At 38.7% G+C, this 27,814-nt stretch overlaps 1 protein-coding gene across 4 annotated transcripts in view; it reads right to left on the reverse strand.

Annotated features, from left to right (window-relative positions):
• The window catches only part of KDM2A (lysine demethylase 2A), a 112,585-nt gene that overhangs the window by 77,254 nt on the left and 7,517 nt on the right, over positions 1–27,814 (reverse strand). Inside the window, exon 4 of one of the 4 annotated variants that reach the window (XM_049615739.1) lies at positions 1,685–26,716. The exons of 2 other annotated variants lie outside the window; for them this stretch is intronic. In XM_049615739.1, the coding sequence (XP_049471696.1) occupies positions 1,685–1,849 (165 nt within the window). In that variant the 5' untranslated portion in view covers positions 1,850–26,716. The remainder of the gene's footprint in view (positions 1–1,684; positions 26,717–27,814) is intronic. One more of the 4 variants, XM_049615753.1, reaches the window with a different exon arrangement.

Raw genomic sequence — 27,814 nt, forward strand, 5'->3', positions numbered from 1 at the left:
TAAAAATAATCAATGTCACAAAAACAAAAAGATAGATAGACTGTTCAGAGTCATCAAACTTTTACTATAAAGGGCCAGAGAGAAAATATTTTAAGCTTTGTGGGACATATGGTCTCTATCACAACTACTCAACTCTGCCACTGAAGCATGAAAGCAGCCATAGACAACACACAAATGAATAAGCATGGCTTATTTATGGACACTGAAATTTGAATTTCATATAGTTTTCATATGTCATGATATACTATTCTTTTGATTTTTTTTCCAACCATTTAAAAATGTTAAAACCAAAGAACTAAAAACAGGTATCTAAACAAATACTTATACACAGATGCCCATGGCAGCACTATTCAAAATAGCCAAAAGGTAGAAACAATGCCAAAGTCCATCAACAGATGAATGGATAAACAAAAAGTGATATACCTTTATCAAAGTGGATTATTATTCAGTCATAAAAAGGAATGAAATACTGATACACACTACAATGTGAACAAACCTTAAAAACATGCTAAGTGGAAGAAGCGAAACATAAAAGGTCACATGTTGTGATTCCATCTCTATGAAACATCCAAAATAGGTTAATCCAGAGACAGAAAGGCAACTAGTACTTAGCAGAAGCTGCAGGGAAAGAAAATGGGGAGACCGCTTAATGGTAAAAGGTTTCTTTTTTGGGTGCTTAAAATGTCTTGGAACTAGAAAGACATGATGGTTACACAACATATTGAATATACTAAATGCCAATGAATAGTGCACATTAAAATGGCTGATGGTTGGGGCGCCTGGGTGGCGCAGTCGGTTAAGCGTCCGACTTCAGCCAGGTCACGATCTCGCGGTCCGTGAGTTCGAGTCCCGCGTCAGGCTCTGGGCTGATGGCTCGGAGCCTGGAGCCTGTTTCCGATTCTGTGTCTCCCTCTCTCTCTGCCCCTCCCCAGTTCATGCTCTGTCTCTCTCTGTCCCAAAAATAAATAAAAAACGTTGAAAAAAAAAAAAAATTTAAAATGGCTGATGGTTACTTTTATGTTAGGTGAACTTTACCGTAAGTTTTTTTTCAATGATACAGAAAAAAATGTAAAAGCTATTTTTGTCTGGTAAACTGTACAAAAACAGGTGGCTAGTAAGACTTGGCACATGGATTGTCAGGTGCTGACCTCTACTCTAGGTGAAAAGAGACTAAAGAGTCATAACTAAACGCAATGCATAAACCTGGACTAAATCCAGAATTGAAAAAAGTCAGAAAAAAGGCTACGCAGAATATTTGGGGAAAAGTTAACATTGGATACCGTGGAATTACTGTAATTTTCTTTAAGTAAGACAATATATTAGTGGTAAGGTCATTTCTTATTCCTAGGAGAGGTGTGCTGAAATATTTAGGGATAACATCATGATATGCAAATTACTTTCAAATAATTCCACTCCAAAAAATACATGTAGAACTAAAGAAACGTGGCGATTTTTTTTTAAACAACTGGGGACTCTGAAGGATATATAAATGTTCATTGTATTTCTCTTTTAACTTTCCTGTATTAGAACTTTTTCAAAATAAAAATGTTTGGGGGAAAATGTATTTTATGAATATAGAAAACTGGCTTGAGACTGCCCAATATGAAGTCTGACAATATGTTAAGATTAATGTTCCATATTCCTTGGGAATAGGGCTTATTACAAGCTGGGCTGAGGACTATACCTGGTTCCAGGATTCTTTTCTGGGACCGAAAAGCATCACTCTTCCAAGGACAGGCTTAATCAGGTAGGAAGACTGGTAGGACCCGGGCCTTGTGATGGGTATAAGGCCCATGGGTATAAGATGCACCATGATCACTAGAATAGGAATTCCTGGAAAATAACACATACGTGCATGCACATAACACAAAACACACACAATTTGACACTGTAAGCCTATATTCCCACTGATTTAGATAAAACTAAATTTAAATTCTCCTCCTAGGCAGAGGCATGGGTTAAATGAACGATGAGTATTAAGAAGGGCACTTGTGATGACTACCAGGTGTTGTTGTATGTAAGTGTTGAATCACTAACTTCTACTCCTAAAACCAGTATTACACTGTATGTTTGGTGTTATTTATTTTAGAAAGAGAGCACCCTGGGGGAGGTGGGGAGAGGGGCAGAGGGAGAGAATCTTAAGCAGGCTCCATGTTCAGTGCAGAGTCTGACGCGGGTCTCAATCCCATGACCCTGAGATCATGACCTGAGCCAAAATCAAGAGTCAGATAGAGTTGGACACTCAACAAACTAAGCCACCCAGGCACCCCTACACTGTATGTTAACTACTAACTGGAATTTAAATAAAAACTTGAAAAAAAAAAAAATTTCCCCCAAAGGGGAAAAATATCTGACTATACAAGTTAAATGACCCCTGAAGCATTTTTATGGAACTAAAATCACATAACATCTCTAGAACCACCCATATGAAATTTTACAGCAAGAAAAAAATTACTTATCCCTAATGCAGGTTGTTGTAGACCAGCAGAGCCCAAAAGAAACATAATGTCAGCTACATGTACAATTTTTTCTAGTAGCTGCATTAAAAAAAAAATTTTTTTTTTTTAACGTTTATTTATTTTTGAGACAGAGCATGAACAGGGGAGGGGCAGAGAGAGAGGGAGACACAGAATCCGAAACAGGCTCCAGGCTCTGAGCTGTCAGCACAGAGCCCGATGCGGGGCTCGAACTCACGGACCGTTGAGATCATGACCCGAACCGAAGTCGGACGCTTAACCGACCAAGCCACCCAGGCGCCCCAAGTAGCTGTATTTTTTAAAGGTGATATTAATTTGTAATGTTTTTTTAATGCTTTATTTATTTTTGAGAGAGAGAGAGAGAGACAGAGTATGAGCAGGGGAGGGGCAGAAAGAGAGGGGACAGAATCGGAAGCAGGCTCCAGGCACTGAGCTGTCAGCACAGAGCCCAAAGCGGGGCTCAAACTCACAAACTGTGAGGTCATGACCTGAGCTGAAGTTGGATGCTTAACCAACTGAGCCACCCAGGCAGCCCAAAGGTGATATTAATTTTAATATGTTTTATTTAAACCATTCAATCTATTCATATGTAATACATAATAGCATTTCAATATGTTATCATTATGAAAAAATTACAGGGATAATTTACATTCTTTTCCCATACTAAGTCTTCAAAATTCAGTGTGTATTTTATACTCTCGTCTCAATTTAGATGAGTCACATTTCATATGCTCAACAGCCACATGTAACTAGTGGCTTACTACACTGGACAGGACGATCTAACTCTTGGAAAAAGCAACAAAAGCAAAGCTTGGAAAATGAGCTACCAATAAAGTGATTAATATATGTATATGAATCTCCCAAGGCAACATAGGCTGGAAATGTTCTATATTTTCATATGATAATCAGGTAAACAACAACTATTTATCAAGGTATAACTTTCAAACTAACTTCAGTCCCTACTCTGGTATCCCGCATGACACCCTACAAACAAAAAAAGTTATCACATCTCTATTCTGGGCAAAAGGAACTTTACTACACCACGTCACACACATACCGGGATGGGAGTTCTTTTCTTTGACCTTCATTGCCAGGTTCAGTCTAAGATGAGAGTGAAAGAAGAGGAGCTGAGTCTTTTGCTCCACTCTCCACCATCACTCTCCCAAAGTGATTAGAAATAACACCACTCTAAATTGGTATTTTCCTTCGTCCACTAACCCCTCTCCACATAATTCTGTCCAACTTACCTCTAATTCTCCACAGAAGAGAGATCATGTCAAATCCGTATTCTCCAACTCTTAGATCCCTGCTCCCAAATTAACTACAGCCTCTTCCTCTTGACCTTCCCTTACTTAAAAAGAAAATTCTGTCCAAACAAGTGGCTTTAGGAGAACGAGTAACATCACTTCAAGATCAATCTCCTTCCCTAAGCGGGCTGGAATCTACTTCCCAAGGTGTACGTACTGCTAACAAAAATGCCACAGGTCACTACAAAAATAATTTAAGTATACTTGAGGATCAGTGATATGAAAAGAATAGCTTCAATTACACTTTCCTATTATCCTCCCCCAAACGCTTTCCTTGCCCCCAAAGAAAGTGGCAACATTTTCCCATTTTTGAGAAAAGGAAAACTTTTTTACTTGTCAGACTAACAAACAGTATCTTTGACTCATAGTTGTGGAATTTAAGATAAGCTGAAAGACAGTAAATTTCCTAAGTTCTGACCTATATTTATTGGCTGGAAAAGCAAATGTATATTTTTGAGCTAAATGGCTTAAGCTATGTTTATTTCTTCTGGCTTCTTCCCCTTGACTAAACCTTTCCAGGGTTATAAAGAATTCTACAATTTGGCTCAAGATCAGACACTATGTAACAAATTGTTGAATTTTGCTATCATTTTGTTACTGAGTCTATAAAAATACATATTCTAATAACCAGAAATTGTAAATATTTTCAAAATTACTAAATCACTATCTTTTTAATTCTTGACCTATGAAGTAGAAACTGTGTGTAAAGAAAAAGACATGGGAGGATACATGAAGTGATAAAATAGTTACTTCCAGGGAAGGGATTGGGGCTAGAGAGTTAAGGGCCTCTTTAACCTTCTCTGTAAAACTCGGGCCTCTGTCAGTTAAGTATCCGACTTTCGCTCAGGTCATGATCTCACGGTTTGTGAGTTCGAGCCCTGCATCAGGTTCTGTGCTGACCGCTCAGATCCTGGAGCCCGCTTAGGATTCTGTGTCTCCCTCTCTCTGTGCCCCTCCCCCGCTCGAGCACGCACGCACGCACACTCTCTCTTTCTCAAAAATAAACATTAAAAAAAACCTTATCTGTACAACTTTAATTTTATGCAATAATGCATTCATATTTTATTTGCATAATTAAAAACCAGTCAGATTTGAAATATGTAGAACTAGTTCATTATATAACTTAGTTTTAAAAATTATAATGTATACCATTTATTAAAAGTTCATTGTTCACAAAGCAGTCTACAGTCGTTATCCCATTAAATCCTCAAACAACCGTAAAAAGGTATCATTATTGCCCCCCCACCCCCATTTAGAAATGAGTAAACTGAGACTCAGAGAGGTTAAGAAGTATCCTGTTTAAGGTCACACAAATGTTGGGACCCAGAAGGAACTCCAAAACGACACTAAAGCATACCATAGGGAACTTAACACACTGGTTATATATAGTCCTGCTAAAGGAATATTGAGTTAATTCAGGAATAAAGAGAAAACACTTTTTAGCTTTTGCCCTTAAAGAGCTCCAAAAGAAAATCTCTTATTTACCTGTCTGCCTCAATAAAGGAAGCAGTAGGAACATCCGTGTTTGAATGGCTTTTTGAAAAGCTGAATAGGGCTGTGGCATCCTGAACCTATTGAAAGTTTTAAGAGATTTAAGTAGAACTGTAGTACTGAGTTAGGTACCTACCACAGGGCCATACCTCAGCTCTTTTGGTTTATTCTAGGTGAAGTACAATAGACAATTTCAGCGGATTGCACTTTATGGCATGGATTATTTGTTTCTAATAAAGGGAAAAAAAATCTATGATTTGAGTTCACCTACCAAAATACCCCATCATTTTCTTTAATGACAGTGACAGCAACAAGTACTTACACCAAGTATTATGATCTAGTAAAGACTCTACATTAATCAATCAAAATGTATGTATCAAGTCGATTTACATCACCACTATTTCAGCCAGAAGTCTTACTATAAGAATGTCTAATGTAATGGAATTACTCAGTCTCTGGGTAAGCCCTTGATCCCTGAAATTCTCTTTCCTTCTTACTTTAATAAGTTTTAGCTAGGTTCAATGACTCCTGAAATCCAGGGAAAGGCCTATCTTTTTAACCTGACCTTTCCTAAGATGGCACAAGAGATATGGTTAAGCCTGGATGAAATACACACAAGGCTTATTTCTACTCTCATACACCAAATCTTTCATAATAGCATTGTTTTTAAGTTGATTACATACTGTAGACTCACATGGCAGACACTTTCATAAATTTTAGTTCTGTTTCAACTTCCATCTTGCATTGCGTTTCTGGCTGTTTTTACCTGGCTCAGGAAATCTTTACTGTTAGTGCCACAAATTAACTTTAGACCTCAGCCAGGTTATCAAGGAGTTTCAATCATTAACATGATCCCAAATGAGACCAGAAAGCTAGTACCTTTGAGAACTTTTATAAAACACTTATCCTCCGATTAAGGAATAAATAGATAAAACCCACTAAAGTGATAGGGAAAACATGGCATTATAGTTTGTAACCAATAATAAACTGAAGAGCTTTCTATAGCAAATGAGTAAGTAAATAAATAAATAAATAAATGTAAATGGTTACTTTCCTTCCAGTTTTGGTACTGCTCATTTTGTATTTAGTAGCATCAGTTCATACTACACATGCTGTTTCAAGTTCCTTTCCCAAACTCTATTCCCCATTCTATCATCTTTCCTTACAAATGATGACCTCATGGCTTACTTTACAAAGAACATCAAAACTTAAAAGCTAACAATTATAGCTTTCCTCCCCCACCATGTTGGGACAACCGCACCCTCTTTCATCTTGCCCCCAACATTAAGATACCTTCTCACTGGGTCTCAGGAAATTCAGTCCGATGTCAAGACAACTAAGTTCTATATTGTGCTTTTCCGGTCTTCCTTTCTAAGATTATTATTTCTTTGGCTCTCTTCCCTCACCAATTCAAGACTCACCGTTTCCAGAGAAGCCATTACTTAATCCTGATTCCTGAATTCCTGTCACCACAATCCACCCAGTAACCATAAGTAGAACTCTTTTTTCTTTGCCACTACATCTAGACCAACCGAGCAGAGCTCAAATTCTACCTTCTCGTGAGTTTCTGCAACTGAGTGCTATATTTTGCTTACTGATAAAAATTTAAAAAGAAAGCCAGGGCACCTGGGTGGCTTAGTCGGTTGAGGGTCTGACTTTGGCTCAGGTCATGATCTTGCGGTTCGGGAGTCTGAGCCCCATGTCAGGCTCTGTGCTGACAGCTCAGACTGGAGCCTGCTTCAGATTCTGTGTCTCCGTCTCTCTCTGCCCCTCCCCGACTCATGCGCTCTCTCTCAAAAATAATAAACATTTAAAAAAAATTTTTTTAATAAGAAGAAAACTCCAAAAGTTTAGCAGGTCAAATGTGCATTTGTGTGTTAACAATTAAAATACAGTAACAGTGCCTTTGACATACTTCATAGAACACATGATTCCAAAATAATTTAGGAATTACAAAGTTATAAAAAAAAAATAAAAAGAAGTTCAATGGTGCTTCGGATCTTTTCTCCCGAGCTCATCTAATTCTTTCCTACAATAAAAAATACGTTATTTAATTTTTTAAATTTTTAATAATTTTTGGAGTGCCTGCCTGGCTCAGTTGGTGGAGCATGCAACTCTTTATCTCAGGGTTATGAATTCGAGCCCTATTTGGGTGCAGAGTTTATTTAAAAATAAAATCTTTAAAAAATATTTTTTTTGGTTACCTGTAAAGATAAAAGTATATCTGAGAAAAGACAATAAATTTATGATTGGTAAAAAAAATATAAAATAAAAAATAAATAAAATAAAAATAAAATAAAATAAAAATAAATAGATGATCAGTGAAATTGTTGAAGAACCTCAAGGTACCACACCACAAATTACTTTCCAATTACAAAGGAAAAAATACATTTTTACAGGAAAGACCTGACAATCATAACTGTAACAGAGTCAAACCTAGCATCATCAGGAGTGAGGTAACCTGACACGGCGTCTCATGATATAATGCAATATATATACACAGTGGTACAGTATTTTTGCCAAAATACTTAACTTGAATTTCATCACCTAAAGCCCCACAAACAAAATAAAATATAGCTAAAATGCTCCTTTCCTCATGTTTTACTCTCAATTTAGTCACTATCAAATGGCCTCTGGGAGGATCCCCAACAACCACCATGAAAAATGGGAGTTGTAAAATACATATGGATTTGGAGCCAGAGATATCTAACTTTGAACCCTGGATCTGATGCTAATTACTAAACTTACATTAGCTCTGTACCTCAGTTTCTTCATCTATAAAATGAGATAGTATAAAACGCCACCAAACTTCAGAGGTTGCTACAATAATCAAATAACGTATCTAATACATGTAAAATATCTAAAATACTGCCTGGTATATTAGAACTATTCAGTATATGTTGGTTGCCCTACCATAACACACATTTGTTCTCTATGTGTTGTGGTTAACAAAGGACTTTTACATACATCCAGTCTCATCATCTGATCCTCCCTGTAAACCATAGCTACAATTCAGTAACAACAAATACAATTAACATAAATCTGCCTGCAAGGAGTTAATCTAACATTAGAAAAATTTGTATTCATTCGTACACGCTCTTTACACAGGTAGTACTTGTTTTGCATACTCCCAATATGCACAAATTTCAGTTACCACAGTTTAGTTAATTAAATAACATCAGTCCCCCAACAACATACTTCAAATTTTAATTACCATGGTATATGAACTCTGAGTTGTTGCATAAAATATAAACTTTACTGCGAGTTCCTTAGTCCACAATTCACCATGTAAACAACAGATGTACATCACAATCAGTAACCAATCACATCACTTCTTTCAAAGTCTGTTAGTGATGAGTCATTGGACACGTTATTCAGTTCACACACAAACAGCAAAGTATATAGTTGTATTGCCTCCTACTCTACCAGTGATAAACCCATTTACAAAATGGACAATCAAGAGAGGGAGCTGGCCAACAAGACGAAAATGAAGCAAAGAAACGAAAAGTGATAATGCTAGAAGTAAAACCTGGAAAGAAAATAAATGGGAGTTACACACATCAGAGAAAATTAGTACAGGCAAACTTTTCAACATAAATAAGGAAAGCGATTATGACAACAAGGATGAAGATGTCCCAGAGGAAGGGTTCTTAAAGGAACTCTCAAAGATATTACATGACCCTGAAAGTACAAAGGATGGAAGCCACAACACCCAAAAGATATTTGCTCCATATTGTAAGTTATATGACAAGAAGCAGGCAAGCACTATTTAAACTACTCAATACGTTTTTAAACAAAGAAATAAAAACTTTTTCTTTTTTTAAAGATTTTATTTTTGGGGGCGTCTGGGTGATTCAGTTAGTTAAGTGTCTGGCTTTGGCTCAGGTCATGATCTCATGGTTCGTTAGTTCAAGCCCCACATCAGGCTCTGTGCTGTCAGCTCAGAGCCTGGAGCTTGCTTCGGATTCTGTGCGTCCCTCTCTCTCTGCCCCTCCCCCACTCGTGCTGTCTCTCTCTCTCTCTCTCTCAAAAACAAACATTAAAAAAATTTCTTTTAATATTTTATTTTTTAAGTAATCTCTACATCCAAAATGGGGCCCATACTCACAACTGCAAGATCAAGAGGTACACGCTCCTAAGCCAGCGAGGTGCCCCCCAAAATAAAACACTTTAACATTCAATGTTTCTAATGCTTTAAATTAGTGTACCAAATAAATATTAGTTTTGCTAGTTTTTCATTTCCTCATATATTTATAACCAATAATGAAATAGTTTTTAAATATATTTTTTAAAATTTTTTAGCATTTATTATTGAGAGACAGAGAGAGCACGAGCAGGGGAGGGGCAGAGAGAGAGACACAGAATCTGAATCTGAAGCAGGCTCCAGGCTCTGAGCTGCCAGCACAGAGCCCGATGCAGGGCTCGAACTCACAACTGGTGAAATCATGACCTGAGCTGAAGTCGGATGCTCAACCGACTGAGCCACCCAGGCGCCCCAGTTTTTAAATATTTTAACAAAAAATTAAAATATCACTTCATGAGGCATCTGGGTGGCTCAGCTGGTTGAACGTCCAACTCTTGATTTTGGCTCAGGTCACAATCTCATGAACCGTGAGATCTGAGATTGACCCCTGCATCAGGTTCTGCACTGACATGCCAGAGCCTGCTTGGGATTCTCTGTCTCCCTCCTTCTCTGCTCCTCGACTCACGTGTGCACTCTCTCTCTCTCAAAATAAATAAATAAACATTATAAAAACAAGGGGCACCTGGGTGGCTCAGTTGGTTAAGCATCCGACTTCAGCTCAGGCTATGATCTCACATTTCATGAGTTAAGACCTACATTAGGCTCTCTACTGTTAGTGCAGAGCCCACTTTGGATCCTCTGCTCCTCCCCCCTCCACCTCTCTCTCTTAAAAGTAAGTTTAAAAAAAAAAAAAGTGTTTTTTAATCTAACCACAGAACAGTTGTAAATTCTTCAAGTTACTTTTTAAAAACCTATCTATTATTTTCCACAAATGAAAGATGTGAATCAATGTCTGCTATTCAAAGACAAACTCAATAATTTTTAACTCTTCCTAGGTATATGGGGAATGAAAAATAAAATTTTATAACCCTCACTTTAAAATATGTTACAATCTGGGGCACCTGGGTGGCTCAGTTGGTTAAGTATCTGACTTCGGCTCAGGTCATGATCTCACAGTTCATGGGTTGGAGCCTTGCTTTGGGCTCTGTGCTGACAGTGCAGAGCCTGCTTGGGATTCTCTCTTTCTCCCTCTTTATGCCCCTCCCCTGCACTGTCTCTTCCTTTCTCTCAAAATAAATAAATAACCTTAAAAATAATAATAATAAAATGACAAGTCACAGACTGGAAAAGGTATTTGTAGCACATACGTCTAACAAAGAATTTGTATCCAAATATATAAAGAACCTACAAATCAAAAATGAAAAGACGAACCAATAAAAAGGGGGTGGGGGGCAAAAGATCTGAACAGACATTTTATCAAAGAAGATACACAAATGGCCAATAAGCACATGGAAAAACATTCAACATCATTAGTCATCAGAGAAATACGAATTAAAGTAGTAAGATATTACTTTGTACTCATTAGAATGGCCAATATCAAAAACAAAACGCTGGCAGGAATATGGAGCAACAGCAGATCTCATGTATCATTGTGGGGGGGGGGAGGGGAGGTATAAAATGGAATCCCATACATCATTTTGGGCAGGAGGTATAAAATGGAATCTCAAATATCATTGTGTGGGGGGAGGTATAAAATGGAATAGCATTTCAAGAGCTTAGCAATCTCTAAAGTTACACATATATTTATCACACGGCCTAGCAATTTCTCCTTTGTATGTAAAAACAAGTCTGCATCAACCTATATAAAAATATTTACCACAACCTTATTCACAATAGCCCCAAATGGAAAACAATGTAAATGTCCATCAAGGGGCGCCTCAGTGGCTCATTCGGTTAAGAGCCTATTGGCTCAGGTCGTGATCTCACAGTCCTGACATCAAGCCCCACACTGGGCTCCACACTGAGTGTGGGGCCTGATTGGGATTCTCTCTTTCCCTCTCTCTCTCTACCCCTCCCCTGCTCATGTGCGCAAGCTCACTCTCTCCCTCTTTCAAAATAAACATTAAAAAACATAAAAATAAATTTAAAACATTTTAAATGACGCCACAGATAACCTATCAGCAAAATCCAGAAGGTGGGAAATTCTAGAAGACAAGTGACCAAATATTTCCACAAGAAAAGAAAAAGAAAAAAGGGGAGAAGTGACCAACAGATTGAGAGACTTCAGACACAGAGCAACCATACAAAACATGTGGATAGCCTTGTTTGAAAAATGAGATAGGGCGCCTGGGTGGCTCAGTTGGTTGAGCATCTGACTTCAACTTAGGTCACGATCTCAACAGTTTGTGGGTTCAAGCCCTGCTTCGGGCTCTGTGCTGACAGCTCAGAGCATGGAACCTGTTTCAGATTCTGTGTCTCCCTGTCTCTCTCTGTCCCTCCCCTGCTCATGCTCTGTCTCTTTCTGTGTCTCAAAAATAAATAAATGTTAAAAAAATTTTAAAAAAAAGAAAGAAAGAAAAATGAGACAGCCAACCATTAAAAAAAGTCAGATGATTAGGGAAATTTGAACAATAAAGATATTAAGAAATTTTTCAGGGGCGCCTGGGTGGCTCAGTCGGTTGGGCGGCCGACTTCGGCTCAGGTCATGATCTCGCGGTCCGTGAGTTCGAGCCCCGCGTCAGGCTGTGCTGACAGCTCAGAGCCTGGAGCCTGTTTCAGATTCTGTGTCTCCCTCTCTCTGACCCTCCCCCGTTCATGCTTTGTCTCTCCCTGTCTCAAAAATAAAATAAAAAACAAAACAACAACAAAAAAAAAAACGTTAAAAGAAATTTTTCAGAGGCATCTACCTGGCTCAGTAGGTAGAGCATACAGCTCTTGGTCTTGGAGTGGTGAGTTCAAGCCCCACAATGGATGTATAAATTACTTAAAACTAAAATCTGAAAGAAAGAAAGAAAGAAAGAAAGAAAGAAAGAAAGAAAGAAAGAAAGAAAGAGAAAGAAAAGGAAGAAAGAAAAAAACTGTTCATTGTTTTACTAAGATACTGGCAATGTGGCTATGCTTTTGAAGTCTTTGTGTATTACAGAGAAACATGGATGAATCTCACAATCTTGGGCAAAACAAGCCAGACACAAAAGAATACACACTGTATTATTCCATTTCTTAAAAGCTCAAAATGAAGTAAAACTAAATTATAGAGCCAGCAGTCTCCACTAGTGAAGAAAAACAAACCAGTGACTGGGAGGAGCATGAGAAAGCTTCTGAGGTGGTGGTAATTCCAAATCTCGACCAAGTGGTAGTTACCAGGGTATTCATTTTGTGATCATTCACTGAACTATAATAAATTTACATTTTATGCTCTTTTCTGTATATGCATTATACTTCACAAACAGTAAATTTTACTTTTACTATTTACTTACTAAAAACTTAGATATAGGGGCACCTGGGTGGCTGAGTCGGTTAAGTGTCCAACTGTGAAATTTCGGCTCAGGGCATGATCTCACGGTTCATGAGATCTCACAGTTCTCTCTCCCTCTTTTTGCCCCTCCCCCACTTGCACACACAGGCCCTCTCTCTCAAGGTAATAAACTTAAAAAAAAAAAAAAAACAACACTTAGATACGTAGAACTTAAATATATAAAGATGAAGTAAACGAACCTATTTGGGATTTAGTTCAAAATAATTGAGAGGGAGGGGAGGACTGGGGTGAAAGAAGAGTTCCTCATGTCAATGATTTTTGCAGTTGGTGATAAATATACAGGAATTTATTATTTATTACACTATTCTTTACTCCATGCATGTTTAAATTTTTCCATAAGTTTTTAATGTTCATAACCTTAACTACTTCACTTCTAGGAATGATAAGAATATACTAGAAACACAGAAAAACAAATATATAATTAAGTTCACTGTGTTATCTTTAATGCCCCCAAAAGCAAATATAACCTAGTGCCCAATAACAGAAAAATGAGCAAATGAACTATAGAAGGTCACAGCGTAACTTTCACAAAAGTTTAGTGACATGGAAATGATCATAATAAATTTTGAAAGCAAGATATATAAAATTGTATCAAGCATAATCTCAGCTACATAAAAATACTTTTATGCATGGGAAAAAATTGGAAGATATGCTAAAATGGTGATGCTGGTTAAGTCAGGGATTATGAGTGACCTTCTTGTATTTTTCACCACCAGCATTTGTAACTTTTATCACTGGGCGGGGGGAAATCCTCTTAAAAATATTGATTCTATCAAAGTAGAGGGAAGAAAGCAAGAACACTAATAAAGAAGTCATCACTATTATATTCAAAAGACTGATCAGTATGGAAAAAGGTAAACAAAATTTTACCCATGGGAAAATCCTATTTGAACTTTTCTCAAGTCCTTTGTATTATCCCTATATTTAATTACAATTCTAGAGTACAACTAGCCAATAAACTATTTTTAGAATTTAATAGCATATAAAAAAGCATTATACACCCAAAGGAACTTCTTCTTTTCGGAAACTGAATAGAGACTATTTCACAGCTAAGCCAGTGTTTCTGGTTTAAAATCCCGTGGCAATGAACCTATCAGATGCTTGTGAAATGAACAGACATATTTTGATTCAAACAGACATGTGTCAGCTTGCCATTCTACTCCCATTAGAGCTTTAGCAGAAGCCAATGAATTTTATTAATATAGGCAGGTACACATAATCATTCAAATGATTATAATAGAACAAGATTGAGAAATTTTAGCCAATAGTTGTTTTCAGATGGGTCTTAAAACTAAGTCTTTCATCAAATTAAGGAAATATAGCTAGGTAATTAGAAAACTCTCAACCTATGAAAAATGAGAGAAGGCTGTTCTTACAGCGGGGAAGGCTGAGAGGCATAGAGATGTGCTATCTCCCCACACCTAAAACCATCACACACACGTGACCATGGCTTAGAAATTCCTATTCTACTTTTACCCAGTGGAGTTCTTTGGCTCACAGCTGGTACAAAGTTGGCACAAGTATGGGGCACCTGGGTGGCATAGTCGGTTGAGTGCCTTGACTTCGGCTCAGGTCATCATCCTGCAGTTTGTGAGTTGGAACCTGGCATCGGGCTCTCTGTTGTCAGCATAGAGCCTATTTCAGATCTTCTGTCCCACCCTCCCTCTGGTCCTCCCTCACTGGTTCTCTCTCTCAAAATAAATACACTTAAAGAAAAAAAAAGATGGCACAAGTATCAAGAGAGGCTTTCCTGAATGGGCTATTATAATGGCCACATGGATTCCATAAAAGGAGAAAAGAAGTATAATTTATTTATTTAGAATTATAAAAACATTTAGTAAGGCTTTGTACGGAATTTTTACAATGCCCTTTTTTTTTTTTTTTTAATTAAACTCTACACCCAATGTGGAGCTCAAACTCACAATCCAGAGATCAAAAGTCACATGCTCTACCAACTGAATCAGGCACCCTCAGAATTTTTAAAATATAGAATCTAGAATAATTCTGTACCACATATGAAGAACTGGTAAAAAAAAAAAAAAATGAATAAAAAAAATAAAGTAAAGAAGAAAATAGGTATCTCCAAATGTGTCCCCCATAACATAATGCTAGGGACAGTTCCTAGTATTTTCATAAATGACATAGAAGACAACATGGGGTAACAATACAAACAGAGGGAGATAAATTGAGAAAGAGCTCACAAGCCAAGTGAATGAATGTTGTATAATTAGCCTTTCACTTGGGCAAGTATAAGGGAGAAGGCCTAGAGAATAATACATATAATAATTAATCTGAACTAGTTTTATCCAATAAAAAGTCACCCAAATCTATGCTGATACCTTATTACATTAGCCAAGAATCTCTGGTAGGTTTGTTCATAAAGTACTCTCCAAAACTGGTAAATTAAATACTACCACAGATGTAAAGATTAATATAAATAAATCAAAATTATATTTTTCCCTCTGTATAAAACCATGGTATTCTCTCCCAGTCAATGGCACCACCCATCGACCAACAACTAAAGCCAAGAACCCAGAAGTCACCCTCCTCTCCGAGAACATCGAATGAGATCACCAAGTCCCATCAACTCTGTGTCAAAATACCTTGACTCAGTCTAGCCTCTACCTCCATTCTTGATACCAAACCTCTAGTTATCATTTCTTTCTAAACTATTATAATAGATTCTTAAGGCGCCTGGGTGGTTCAGTTGGTTAAGCGTCAAACTTTTGATACCTCGTGAGTTCGAGCCCTGCATTGGGCTCTGTGCTTATGGCACAGAGCTGGCTTGGGATTCTGTCTCTCCTTCTCTCTACGCCTCATCTGTTTGTGCTATCTCTCTTAAAATAAATAAATAAACTTAAAAAAACAATAAAAGTTAACTATAATAGTAGATTCTTATTTCATTCCCTTGCCTCTGCAATTTTTCCACTACCAGCCTATCCTCCACAACACCCTCCAAGGGCAATCTCTCTAAAACAAAAGCATCATCAGGCCTCTTCCACATTTACAGTTCCTCTAACATCTTCCCATTTACAATTGAATAAAGTACATACAACATTACAGGATTAACTTTTTGCATCTCAGATTCCCTCCCATCCTTATGTTCCAGTAACTCTAAACTACTGGCAATGCTGTTTTGAGCTTGTAACGCTGTCTCATACGCATTTGCCTCTGGACATGCTGCTTCCTCTACTTGGAATTTCCTTCCTTGCCCTCTGACATGCTTGGACCATACTTAATGTTCCAATACCCAACTTAGTAGTTTCCTTCTCATTCTCTCCTTTCTCTTGCCTCTATACTTTGTACTTCCTAAATTTCATTTATCACAGTATAGCATAATTATTTGTTTATATGGCTCTTATCAGACTATGAGGAGAGGTTACAAGATATTCATTTCTATATACGCAGTACATTCATTAAGCACCAACAGTATGCCTGACAATGTTTGTTAAATAAATGAGCACAAAGCCAAAAAGAACAAAACTTCTGAACCTATAATTCCTGTAGTTTTAATAACCACACTAAAAAATAGTTAACAGGTAGGAAAAGATGTGGAGAAAGGCAATTATAATAATTAAAGAAAAAAAAGCAACTTCCATGTAAGGAAAGACTAAATAGGCTTCTTCAATTTAGAAAGTCTGAGATGTTTTATAACTAAAGGTACAAAAAGAAAACGGGACGATACTGTTTACTAAATCCTGAAAGCATGCAACCAGACAGCAACACAGTATCTTAAAAGGAGTTCTTTTTAGGAATTCCATTTCTAAAAAATTCCCTTTATTTAACAGAGAATAAATTTAAACTCAAGGTATTCAGCCAAAACAATGGTGGAAGTGGGCCACATATGAAGCACTTAGCATGATGCCAAGCACAAAATTTACATCTGAGATATACTATTACATGGTTTCTATCAGTAAAGTGTGCAACTCCCTCTACAGGAAGTCAATGAATACCAACAATAAGCACTTTTCAGTCCACAACAACCTGTCGCAGGTAACACTGAGGGAGACATTTATTGCTAAGAAAGCACCTTGGTAATCACTATATTGTACACCTGAAACTAATTTAACACTGTTAACTATACTAGAATTAAAATAAATAAAATAAGCTCCTTGGTATAGAAAGTGAATGAGCATGTACACCTGCTATGCAAAAAAGCAACCTCTACTTTTTGATATGTCTTATTCTGCTATACCATTCATTCAAGTCTGCCCAATTAAGGCCTGTACTTTATCTTTCCTTCCTTTAACCAATCATGGAGAAGTTTCCACTGACAGAAAGCCATGCGTGTGTGCTAGGTGCATATATAAAGATATAAATACACACACACACACACACATTTCGCTTTTGCTAGCAGCATTAAGCAGCAGTCTTCAAATACTTCTGAACTGACTGCTTCTCATTCAAAGACACTCTGGCTATACAGCTATGATCAGTAGCTTAGAAAAATGTCCAAAATTCAACATATGAAGAAAAGTGTTTTTGCTTTTTTTCTTTAAAAAATTTTTAATGTTTATTTTTGAGAGAGAAAGAGAAAGAGAGAGAGAGAGATCATGAGCAGGGAAGGTGCATTGAGAGGCAGAGACAGAATCCGAAGCAGGCTCCAGGCTCCGAGTTGTCAGCACAGAGCCTGATGCGGGGCTCGAACTCATCAGCTATGAGATCATGACCTGAGCCAAAGTTGGATGCTCAACCGACTGAGCCACCCAGGCACCCTGAGAAAAGTTAAAACTTTTTTTTAAACTTATTTTTAAAAAAATAACTTTAAGGGGCACCTGGGTGGCTCAGTTGGTTGAGCGTCTGACTTCGGGTCAGGTCATGACCTCAGAGTTTGTGGGCTTAAGCCCTGCATCCGGCTCTGTGCTGACAGCTCAGAGCCTGGAGCCTGCTTCAGATTCTGTGTCTCCTTCTCCCTTTGCCCCTCCCCCATTCGTGTTCTGTCGCTTTCTCAAAAATAAGTGAGCATTAAAAAAATTTCTTTTAAATAACTTTAAGCTATGAAGCTTAAATTACAGTAACTAACTATAATTTTTTTTTTTAAACACGCAGAAAACAAACTAAAATAATTCCACTGGTTCTCAAACTTTATTATCTCCCAGAATCACCTGGTGGGCTTATTGACCCCAGAGTGTCTGATTCAGTAAGTTTGGGGTAGGACCTGAGAATGTATTTCTAACAAGCTCCCAGATGATGTGGTCAGGAGCACTTTGAAAACAACTAGTTTAAACAATTAGAACTGAGAAAGACCTCGCAGATGAATAACATAAAGCCTGAATAACTACCACAGTCTTCCTGATTACCAATCTAAGGTTCTTTCCATTGTTAGGGTTCAGCTATTATGTTATAAATATTTCATGTATCTTTAGGAAGTGCAATTTTGTCCAATTCAACAGACATTTTTCTGAACACTTATATAAGACATGATCCTTGCCTTAAAGAAGTCTACTCTAGCTGGATGAAAAGAGACTCAACTGTCAAATAATTACAACCCAAAGTGACTGGTCCCACAACAGAAATGCATGTAATGTGCCTCAGGAATGTAACTGAGGAGAACTCAAGAGAAGACTATCTGGGGCCTTTGGAGGGTAATTAGGAGCGTACCAGGAGGACAGAATGGGGTGGGAGGGAGAGCATTTTAGAGATGCACATTCACAGAAAAAAAAAAAAAAATCTATCAAGCACCTACTGTGGACCAAACACTGTACTAAGTATGGGGATAAAACAGTGAGAAAAGGCATGGTAGTAGCCTTTAATGAGGCTTGCAATCTGAAAGGGAAACAAACAATAATTCAAGTAAACATAAAGATGCAATTTTGATAAGTGTTATGCATAAGAGATATTTTATGAGAATGTATAACAGGAAGATCTAGTCAAAGAAATGCTTCCCTACAAAAAGGGTCTGAAGGATGGTACCTTGGCATTCTATACAACATGTTCAAACCTTTGTGCATAAGAATGTTTGTAGACACTATTACTGTTAAGTGAACACTGTGTCTCCTTTCAAAGTTCAAAGGAGGGATACTGGTAGGCTGCTACTCAACTCTACAAGACAAAAAGACTGTCAATTAGCTTCTTCACACTGCCTGGCAATGGCTATGAATACTCATGCCCATTATCTAGGAAACCCATTTCCCAATATCAACAAACAGGGGAACTTTACTAATTATGAAAATAGCCTGGTGAACACAGTATAAGAGCAAGGGTAACCAGATGGTCTTAAGAAAGGAGTAGTGTGTTCCTTCTTTCTCTATCCAGTGACCATAACAAGTGAAGCAATCAGACATGGCAAATTCTTGTTCCTTGTCTCCCTTCTCTTTGATTCTGTTCTAAACATCACCCTCCTCATAACTGTGAGCACTCAACCACAGAATGGAATAGATTAATTTTATTACATTATGCTTTGTCTTCATAAAAAGTTAACCAACCAGCAATATGAGTCTTAATGATGTAAACAGTACTATGCTATGTATATGCCAGGGAAACCATGCCCTGTCCTCATGGAGCATACAATATAGACATAATTAAATTTTCTACCTTGGGGGCGCCTGGGTGGCTCAGTTGGTTGAGCTACCAACTCCAGCTCAGGTCATCATCTCACAGTTTGTGGGTTCGAGCCCCGTGTTGGGCTCTGTGCTGACAGCTCAGAACCTAGAGCCTGCTTCAGATTCTATGTCTCCCTCTCTCTCTGCCCCTCTCCAACTTGTGCTGTCTCTGTCTCTCTCTCAAAAGTAAGTAAACATAAAAAAATTTCTATCTTGTACGCAGTTAGACATCATGAGAGATACGGAAAAAATTATGAGGATTCGAGAAAGAGGTTTCCTTCTACACACAGGACTAAGGAAGCAGTATCACAAATGAGCTTTAGAAGATGAGAACTAAAGGGGCACCTGGGTGGCTCCATCGGTTAAGTATCTGACTCCTGATTTCAACTCAGGCGTGATTTCAGGGTCGAGACTGAGTCCTGCATTGGGTTCCATGCTGAGCATGGAGCCTGCTTAGGATTCTAGAAAGAAAGAAAGACAGACAGAAAGAAAGAGAAAAAGGATAAACTTTACCTTTAAAAAAAAAAAAATGAGAACTAGGGTAGAGACAGGGAGACAAAATAGCACAAGTGTGTGGAAAAAAACAAGAAGGTAGCTTGGTTTGGCTGGAACATATATAAGTTAAGAGTAGCTAATAAGACTATAGTAATCAATTAGGGCCTGAATATCAGGCTAAGGAGTTTGTGCCTGCAATGGCAAACGCTTAAGTTAACCAAGCACTTATAAACAATTTCCAAAAAGTAAGTTTTATTTTCACTAATTCCACACATGAAAAATTAAAGTTCCCAGGGGTGCTTGGCTGGCTCAGTCGTAGAGCATACAACTCTTGATCATAGGATCATTGAGTTCAAGCCTCACATGGGGGGTAGAGTTTACTTAATAAAAAATAAAAATAATAATAAAGAAATGAAGTTAAAAAAAGGTAAGTTTAATAAGCTGAAATTCAAAGCCAGGTCACATGAACCAAAGCCTAGTGTCCCTCCCATACCACCAGTGACTACAGAATGGGAAAGCTACAGAGAATAGGAACAACACGATCAGAACCTTGGAGCATAAACATTAAGAAATGACGGAGGGACACCTGGCTGGCTGGCTGGCTCAGTCAGTAGAGCATCTGACTCTTAACCTTAGAGTCATGAATTCAAGCTCTACATTGGGCGTGAAATCTACTTCAAAAATAAATAGTAAATAAAATTAAAAATTTTTTAATTTAGGGGTTCCTGAGTGGCTCAGTCGGTTAAGCGTCTGACTTCGGCTCAGGTCATGATCTCATGGTTCGTGAGTTCAGGCCCCGCGTTGGGCTCTGTGCTCATGGCTCGGAGCCTGGAGCCTGCTTCAGATTCTGTGTCTCCCTCTGTCTGTCCCTCTGCTGCTTGCACTCTGTCTCTCACATTGTCTCAAAAATAAATAAACATTAAAACAAATTAAAAAAAAATTTTTTTTTAATTTAAATGGCAGTGGGAACTATCTAACAATGAATACTAGTAATTCATCGGGTCTTAGCTACTGATTAAACATGAGGGATAACAGACAAAGGAGTAATAGTTGATAACACCATTAAAAAAAAAAAAAGCAGTGGTCTCTTCCATCTTAAAATATAACACACAAAAACCTAAGAGAGCCTTCTCTGGATCCTACACTTTAACTTGTAGCTACAACCTGCTCCCCTTCTCTCTTCACAGCCAATGTCTCTGAATGTCTCTTCTTTCATGATGTTTAATGTAACATTTATCTGATGTGTTCTCCCAAATGCCACTGAAACCCCTGTTTAGTCACCATTAACCTCTATGTTGCCAAATCCAATGAAAATCTCAGCCTCTGGGTAGCATCCACCTCACCTGACCACTGCCCTCCTCTTTTTTTACATTCTCAGTATGAAATGTTGTTTATGTAGCCCCTTCTTCTGTCATTTTCCCGATCTATAAAATTGAAATAAAAGCACCTTCTTCATAGTTATGAGCATTAAGTGAGTAAAAATACACAAATGCTTAACACGGTGCTTGATAAACAGTACCACAGTTTCCTGTCTTCCAAGATAACAGTCTCTTTTGATTTTCCTCATACTTTTCTGCACACCCCTACCCCCCGCAATACCTTTGTAAGCTTACTCCACGTCTACCCAACTTCATTGACCATACCTATGCCAACGAGACACAACAAACCCTTCCTGTGGCCCAGAACCAGTTACCTACTCAACAGTTCTACCAGATGTCTCATAGGTATCTCACATTCAATCTATCCAAACTTACTCAAAACTGAGCTTACGTTCTTCCCTTCTATCTCCAGCCCTGCCCTTCTTTCAGTGTGCCCTATCTTGATAAAAGGACTACACTACAAGCCATTCACATGAGAAAACCTTGAGAGGCATGTTTACATGTACCCCCTTAAACTCACCCTCCCATGTATCCAAGGAACCAAAGTCCTATGATTCTATTTTCTAAATATTCCATAACCTCCCGAATTCCACTGCCCACATTCGCAACTATATTGCCGTCTTACCTCAACCACTGTAGTAGCCTCCTACTTGGCGTCATCAAATCCATTCTCCCTCCCTCCCTGATCCCTTCCCTATCCTGCAGCTGTTTATCAGTCCACCCATATTAGTCCTCTGATAAACTTCTGCCTTCCCACCATCTTCAAGATAAAGCCCTACTTGACCTGACCCCTGACTATCTTGTCAAGATTTTAACTCTCTCCTCCATCTACTTCTTTGCAGTTACACTAGCCTTTTTGGTCTTGCTTGGTTGGTAGGTTCTTCAAACACATCAGATTCCTTCCAATCTCAGGGTTTCTGCATATGCTAATGGCTTCCTTTTTGACTGGTTACCTCTTACCCTTCTGGTCTCAGTTTTACTTTTTTTTTTTTTAAGTTTACTTACTTTTGGGCAGTGGGGGGAGGTAGGGGCAGAGAAAGAGGGAGACCAAGGATCCAAAGCCGGTTCCATGCTGACAGTGGAGAGCCCAACACAGGGCTCGAACCCTTGAACCGCGAGATCATGACCTGAACTGAAGTTGGGCGCTTACGCCCAACTGAGCCATCCAGGAGCCCCCAGGTCTCAGTTTTAAAGGCTTTCTCGGGAAAAGTGTTCTCTATGCCTCCTCCCACTCCTGAAGTTTAGATTAGGTCACCTTATAATATATTCTCACTGCATCCTATATTTACCTTTGTAGTCCTTTGCGTAACTATAATTGACATTACTAGCAGAAATATTTAATTACTGACTTCCCCACCGGACTGTAAGCTTCATGACAAAAGGACCATGCCTGTCTTGCTCATCACTGTATCCCAGTGTCTTTGTTTGGTGTCTGACACAAAGTTATAATATTTTCTCATTCATACCACAGGATTTTACATTAGCTGGTCCCTCTACCCAGAGCTCTTTTGACACAGATTTGGTCCCCTAAGCCCTTGAACTTCACAAGAATGACTCCACACATCCTTCAGGTCTCAGTCACAAAATGCCATCTTCTCAGGGAGCCTTTAGTGATCATCTAATCTCAAGGAGCAATCCTTACCCTAATAAGTACAGATGACCCTTGAACGACATGGGTTTGAACTGCATGGGTTCACCTACATGCAGATTTTTTCTGATCAACACAGCACAGTATTGTAGATGTATTTTCTCTTCCTTATGATTTTCTTTACATTTTCTCTAACTTACTTTATCATAAGAATACAACAGGGGTGCCTGGGTGGTTGGTTCAGTTGGTTGAGCGTCTTAATTTCAGCTTAGGTCATGAGCTCACAGTTCGTGGGATCAAGCCCTGCATCAGGGTCTGCACTGATAGCATGGAGTCTGCTTGGGATTCTCTCTCTCTGCCCCCACTCCTGCTCATATTCACATGCATGCGTGTGCACACTGTCTCTCAAAATAAACATTTAAAAAGAGAATACAACATATATATAACATACAAAACTTATGTTAATTGACTCTTTATGTTGCAGGAAGGCTTCCAGTCAAAATAGGCTATTACGACTTAAGTGTTTGGGGAGTCACAAGTTACACATGGATTTTCAACTGTGCAGAGGGTCACTGCCCCTAGCCCCCATGTTGTCCCGGGCTCAACTGTATTTCATCAACTTCTTAATTTCTTCAAAGCAATCAGCACTATTTGAAAGCACAGTATTTGGAAGTTCTAAAAAGTCAGGCCCAAGTAGCTGGCACAGTGAAAGCACTGAACAAACATTTATGCGAATGAATCTCTTGAATGAGAAAAGATTACCTGGGGAACACCCAAAGTTCAGCAACAAAACATATACAAACTGTCCTTCAACAAAGTAGAAAAAGAGGCAGTACGGTTTAGAAGGCTTGGTAGCCAGACTGCCCACTTTGGATCCTGACTCTTACTCTTGTTGGCTGGATAACCTAACCTCAGACAAGTTACTTAATTGTACTTGCCTCAGTTTCCAAACCAGAAAATGGGAATCACAGAACCTATCTCAAAGGGTTGCTGACAATTAAGTCAGTTATATGTGTAAAGTGCAGCACCAAGCACAAAGTATGCACTCAATTAATGTGTACTATTATCCATCAGATCGGACTTTTTCCTACCTTGTTTTAAATACACAGGGTGACTTTTCCTTTATCTTATCCACTCAAAAAGGCTCACCATTTTTTTTTTGTTCACCACACAACTCCAAGGGCACCTTTCAGATAGATTCAGATATCTGAATGGCACCTTCGGGAATTGTGCAACATGGTAGCACCATCCTCAAGTTCTGGCAACCCCCTCCCCCTGGATTATGATGAATGATCAAAAGACACAAGAAACAGAGAAGTACTTTGGAAACTATGAAAGTACTATACAGTGATCACTGTATTTATGAATCTACATTCTCTTGAAGTCACTGTCAGAAACAAGAGTGTGTTGGCCAGATTACTGCCCTGACAAGAAAGAGTTCCTAGCTTCCATGATCCATGGACATCAAGAGATGGATTAAGGTTGGGGCTACCCTGAATTCACACTGAGGGCCACAACCAGCTCATGAAGTTGTTTCTTAAGAATGGTCATAGGGTATTGAGCTACAGGGCAATTCATTATATTTCAATATTTGCTCACATCAGTACCACAGCTTTTATCTCATTTTTCTATCCTTCAAAGAGTATATCAAAAGGAAATTTCTTGTTGTAACTTAATTATTGATCTCAAGACAGTGCAGACTTACTTACTTTGGTTATCCAAATAAGCTGATTTCAAGATAAATTAAAAGGAGTATTAAATTGGCACCTGGGTTGAGGATTTTCCATAACCATTTAGTTTTTGACAATGGACAACAAAACCCTTCATACAATGCCCAAAACCCTTTGGGCAAAGCCCTAGGGAAACGCAGTTTGAGAAGGCTTTTGAAATGTTCTGTGTTAGGCTTAAAACTCTTAAGATTAACAGCAGAAAATCAGGATGGAAACATAGAACCTATCTACTGGATATTTCTCTTTAAATCAGGGTTTTCAATCTCACACTGTTGACATTCTGGACTAGATAACCCTCCTCTGTGGGGGGTTGAGCTGTGCATTTAGGATATTTTAACAGCATCCTTGGCCTCTACTCACTAGAATACCAGTAGTACTTCCCTAATCTGACAGTCAAAAATGTCTCCAGGGGCACCTGGGTGGCTCAGTTGGTTAAGCATCCAACTTCAGCTCAGGTCATGATCTCACAGTTCATGAGTTCAAGCCCCATGTCAGGCTCTGTGCTGACACCTCCTCGGAGCCTAGAGCCTGCTTCAGATTCTGTGTCCCCCTCTCTCTCTGACCCTCCCCTGCCCACACTCTGTCTCTCTCAAAAATAAATAAACATTAAAAAAAAATGTCTCCTGATATTGCCAAATATCCCAAAGAGGCAAACTCACACCCAGTCGAGAGAACCCTTGCTTTAAGTAATCTGTTCCAATTTTCTAAAACATCTACCCAATATTCTCTCCTCTCCCTTTCAAAACTCCTTCCTTTGGGGCACCTGGGTGGCTCAGTCGGTTGAGCTTCCGACTTCGGCTCAGGTCAAGATCTCACGGTCTGTGAGTTCGAGCCCCGCGTCTGGCTCTGTGCTGACAGCTCAGAGCCTGGAGCCTCCTTCAGATTCTGTGTCTCCCTCTCTCTCTGACCCTCCCCCACTCATGCTCTGTCTCTGTCTCAAAAATAAATACACATTAAAAAAAATTTAAAGGGGCGCCTGGGTGGCTCAATTGGTTGAGCGTCTGACTTCGGCTCAGGTCATGATCTCACGGTTCATGAGTTCAAGCCCCACGTCGGGCCCTGGTGCTGACAGCTCAGAGCCTGGAGCCTGCTTTAGATTCTGTGTCCCCCTTTCTTACCACCCCACCCCTGCTTGTGCTCTGTCTCTCTCTGTCTTTCAAAAATGAATAAACATAAAAAAAAATTTAAAACTCCTTCCTGATCTTTCTAATAACCCAGACTTAATCCCAGGGTCCACCTTAATTCTTCATTCGCCTCCCAAATCCTCAGAAATCCCTAAGTACAATTCCCTCTATGACAGGTCAGTTCTCTTGTCAAAACAGCAGGTGATTAAGATGATACTGAAACTCAGCACTTGTGATCCCCAATCAAGCACTTTTTTCCATCATAACATGCTGCTAGCCATCAGTCACCAAGTTTTTTGAGTCCTTCATTTTTCCTCCCTTTCTATTTCTATTAACTATTCCCCAGAACAGTGGTTCTCAAACTTCTGCATGTATCAGAATCACCTGGCCTGTTAAAGCACAGATTGCTGGGCCCCAACCCAGGGTTTCTAATACAGTAAATACAGAGCAGGGTCCCCCAAATTTGCATTTCTAACATGTTCCCAGATACCCAGATAATGCTGATGCTGCTGGTGAGGGAACCACACTTGGAGAACCACTGCCCTGGAGCTCAGATACCTATCACCTTAAGAGATAACTTATTTCAATATTCTTTTGGACACATCCCAGACCTGAAACTGCAAAAATATTACTCCTAAAACACCACTTTGATCAAATTGCTATTTGATTAAAAACAAACCACAACTCCCAATGGCTCTCTATGGTCCATACCTGGCCTTCGTAATTGTTTAAAGTATGTTCCCAACATTATGAACAGTGCCTCCCAAAACAAATCTACTTTAGTCCTACGAATCTAATGAGCATCCTCAGGATAGGCCTAATAAGTGTCCCACTCCATAGTAAAGCTTATGCTGTCTTTACCTCCTGTAAGGCCACCCTCTTCCCTCCTCCTCTCTACCTACCTGAAGGAGGCCTTCACCACTGTATCTGCCAAAACCACTCGCTTGGTCACTATCTGCTGCCTTCTATCTTTATGGTTTAAGTTTTTACCAAGTACTCACAGATAGAGAAAACCCCCAAGAACCTAAAATTTAAAACAGAAAACAATGATATGAGTGACATGCATAAATAAAAGGCTTGACATACACACAAACTGCACAAATACTGCTGTTTTAATAGATCAAGTGCAATAAGCTCAAAGTTCACAAAAAGAATGTGCCAACTTTTTCTAAACATGATAAAACACTGACTGTCAAATATTTGTAGCTATCTCATTTAGGATGTTAGGATCTGTGAGGGAAGAAATTTTAAAAGCAGTTTCAAAAAACGAGAAAGTACTTAGTCTGCAACTTTCTACAACAGGAGTGGCTATCATTTGTTTTCTGTATGAGATAACACTGCTAGAAAGATGACAAGGTGTGACACAAGAAACATGGGGTTCAAGGTCTGGTTCCATTCCTCACCAACTTTGTGATCTTGGCCAAGTCACAGGCTAAAGGTTCCATTTCCATTAAAAAAAAAAAAAAAAAAGTTTAAAACTATACCATCTACCTTATAGGCAGTTTTGAGAATTAAATAAGGTAATGTATATGAAAGAACTCAGCCTAGTACGTGGCTCATAAATGCTTACTGAATTCTAACATTTGTTGACATAAAAGCACAAAGCAACAATACAGGATTATTCCAAAAATGAGATTACACAGAGCAAATTAATGAAAACTACAGTCAAGGATGTCCACTTCCCAAGAAGAAAAAAAATTTTTTTTTAATGTTTATTTATTTTGAGAGAGAGAGCGAGCAAGCAGGGGAGGGGCAGAGGGAGAGAGAGAATCACAAGCAGGCTCCATGCACAGAGCCTGACATGGGGCTTGATCTCATGATCCATGAGATCGTGACTTGAGCCAAAATCAAGAGTTGGATGCTTAACTGAATGACCCACCCAGGCGCCCCCAAGAAGAAAAATTTTGCAGGACATAAAATAATGCCATGTCTCTCTGTATGGTATACAGTAAATATATCAATTCTTTGGCTTAATGATCAAAACCAAAACTTGAGAATAACACAAACACCATCACTTGCAACTCTGCAACTTTAAGGCTATCTAAAAGCCAGCTAAAACCTTGAAATAGAAGATTTAGGACAAGATTAGGGGTAGGAGAACTTAAAATTCAGAATGAGCTTT

This window comes from Panthera uncia, chromosome D1, assembly GCF_023721935.1.
Source record: "Panthera uncia isolate 11264 chromosome D1, Puncia_PCG_1.0, whole genome shotgun sequence".
NCBI classification, from domain to species: Eukaryota; Metazoa; Chordata; class Mammalia; order Carnivora; family Felidae; genus Panthera; species Panthera uncia.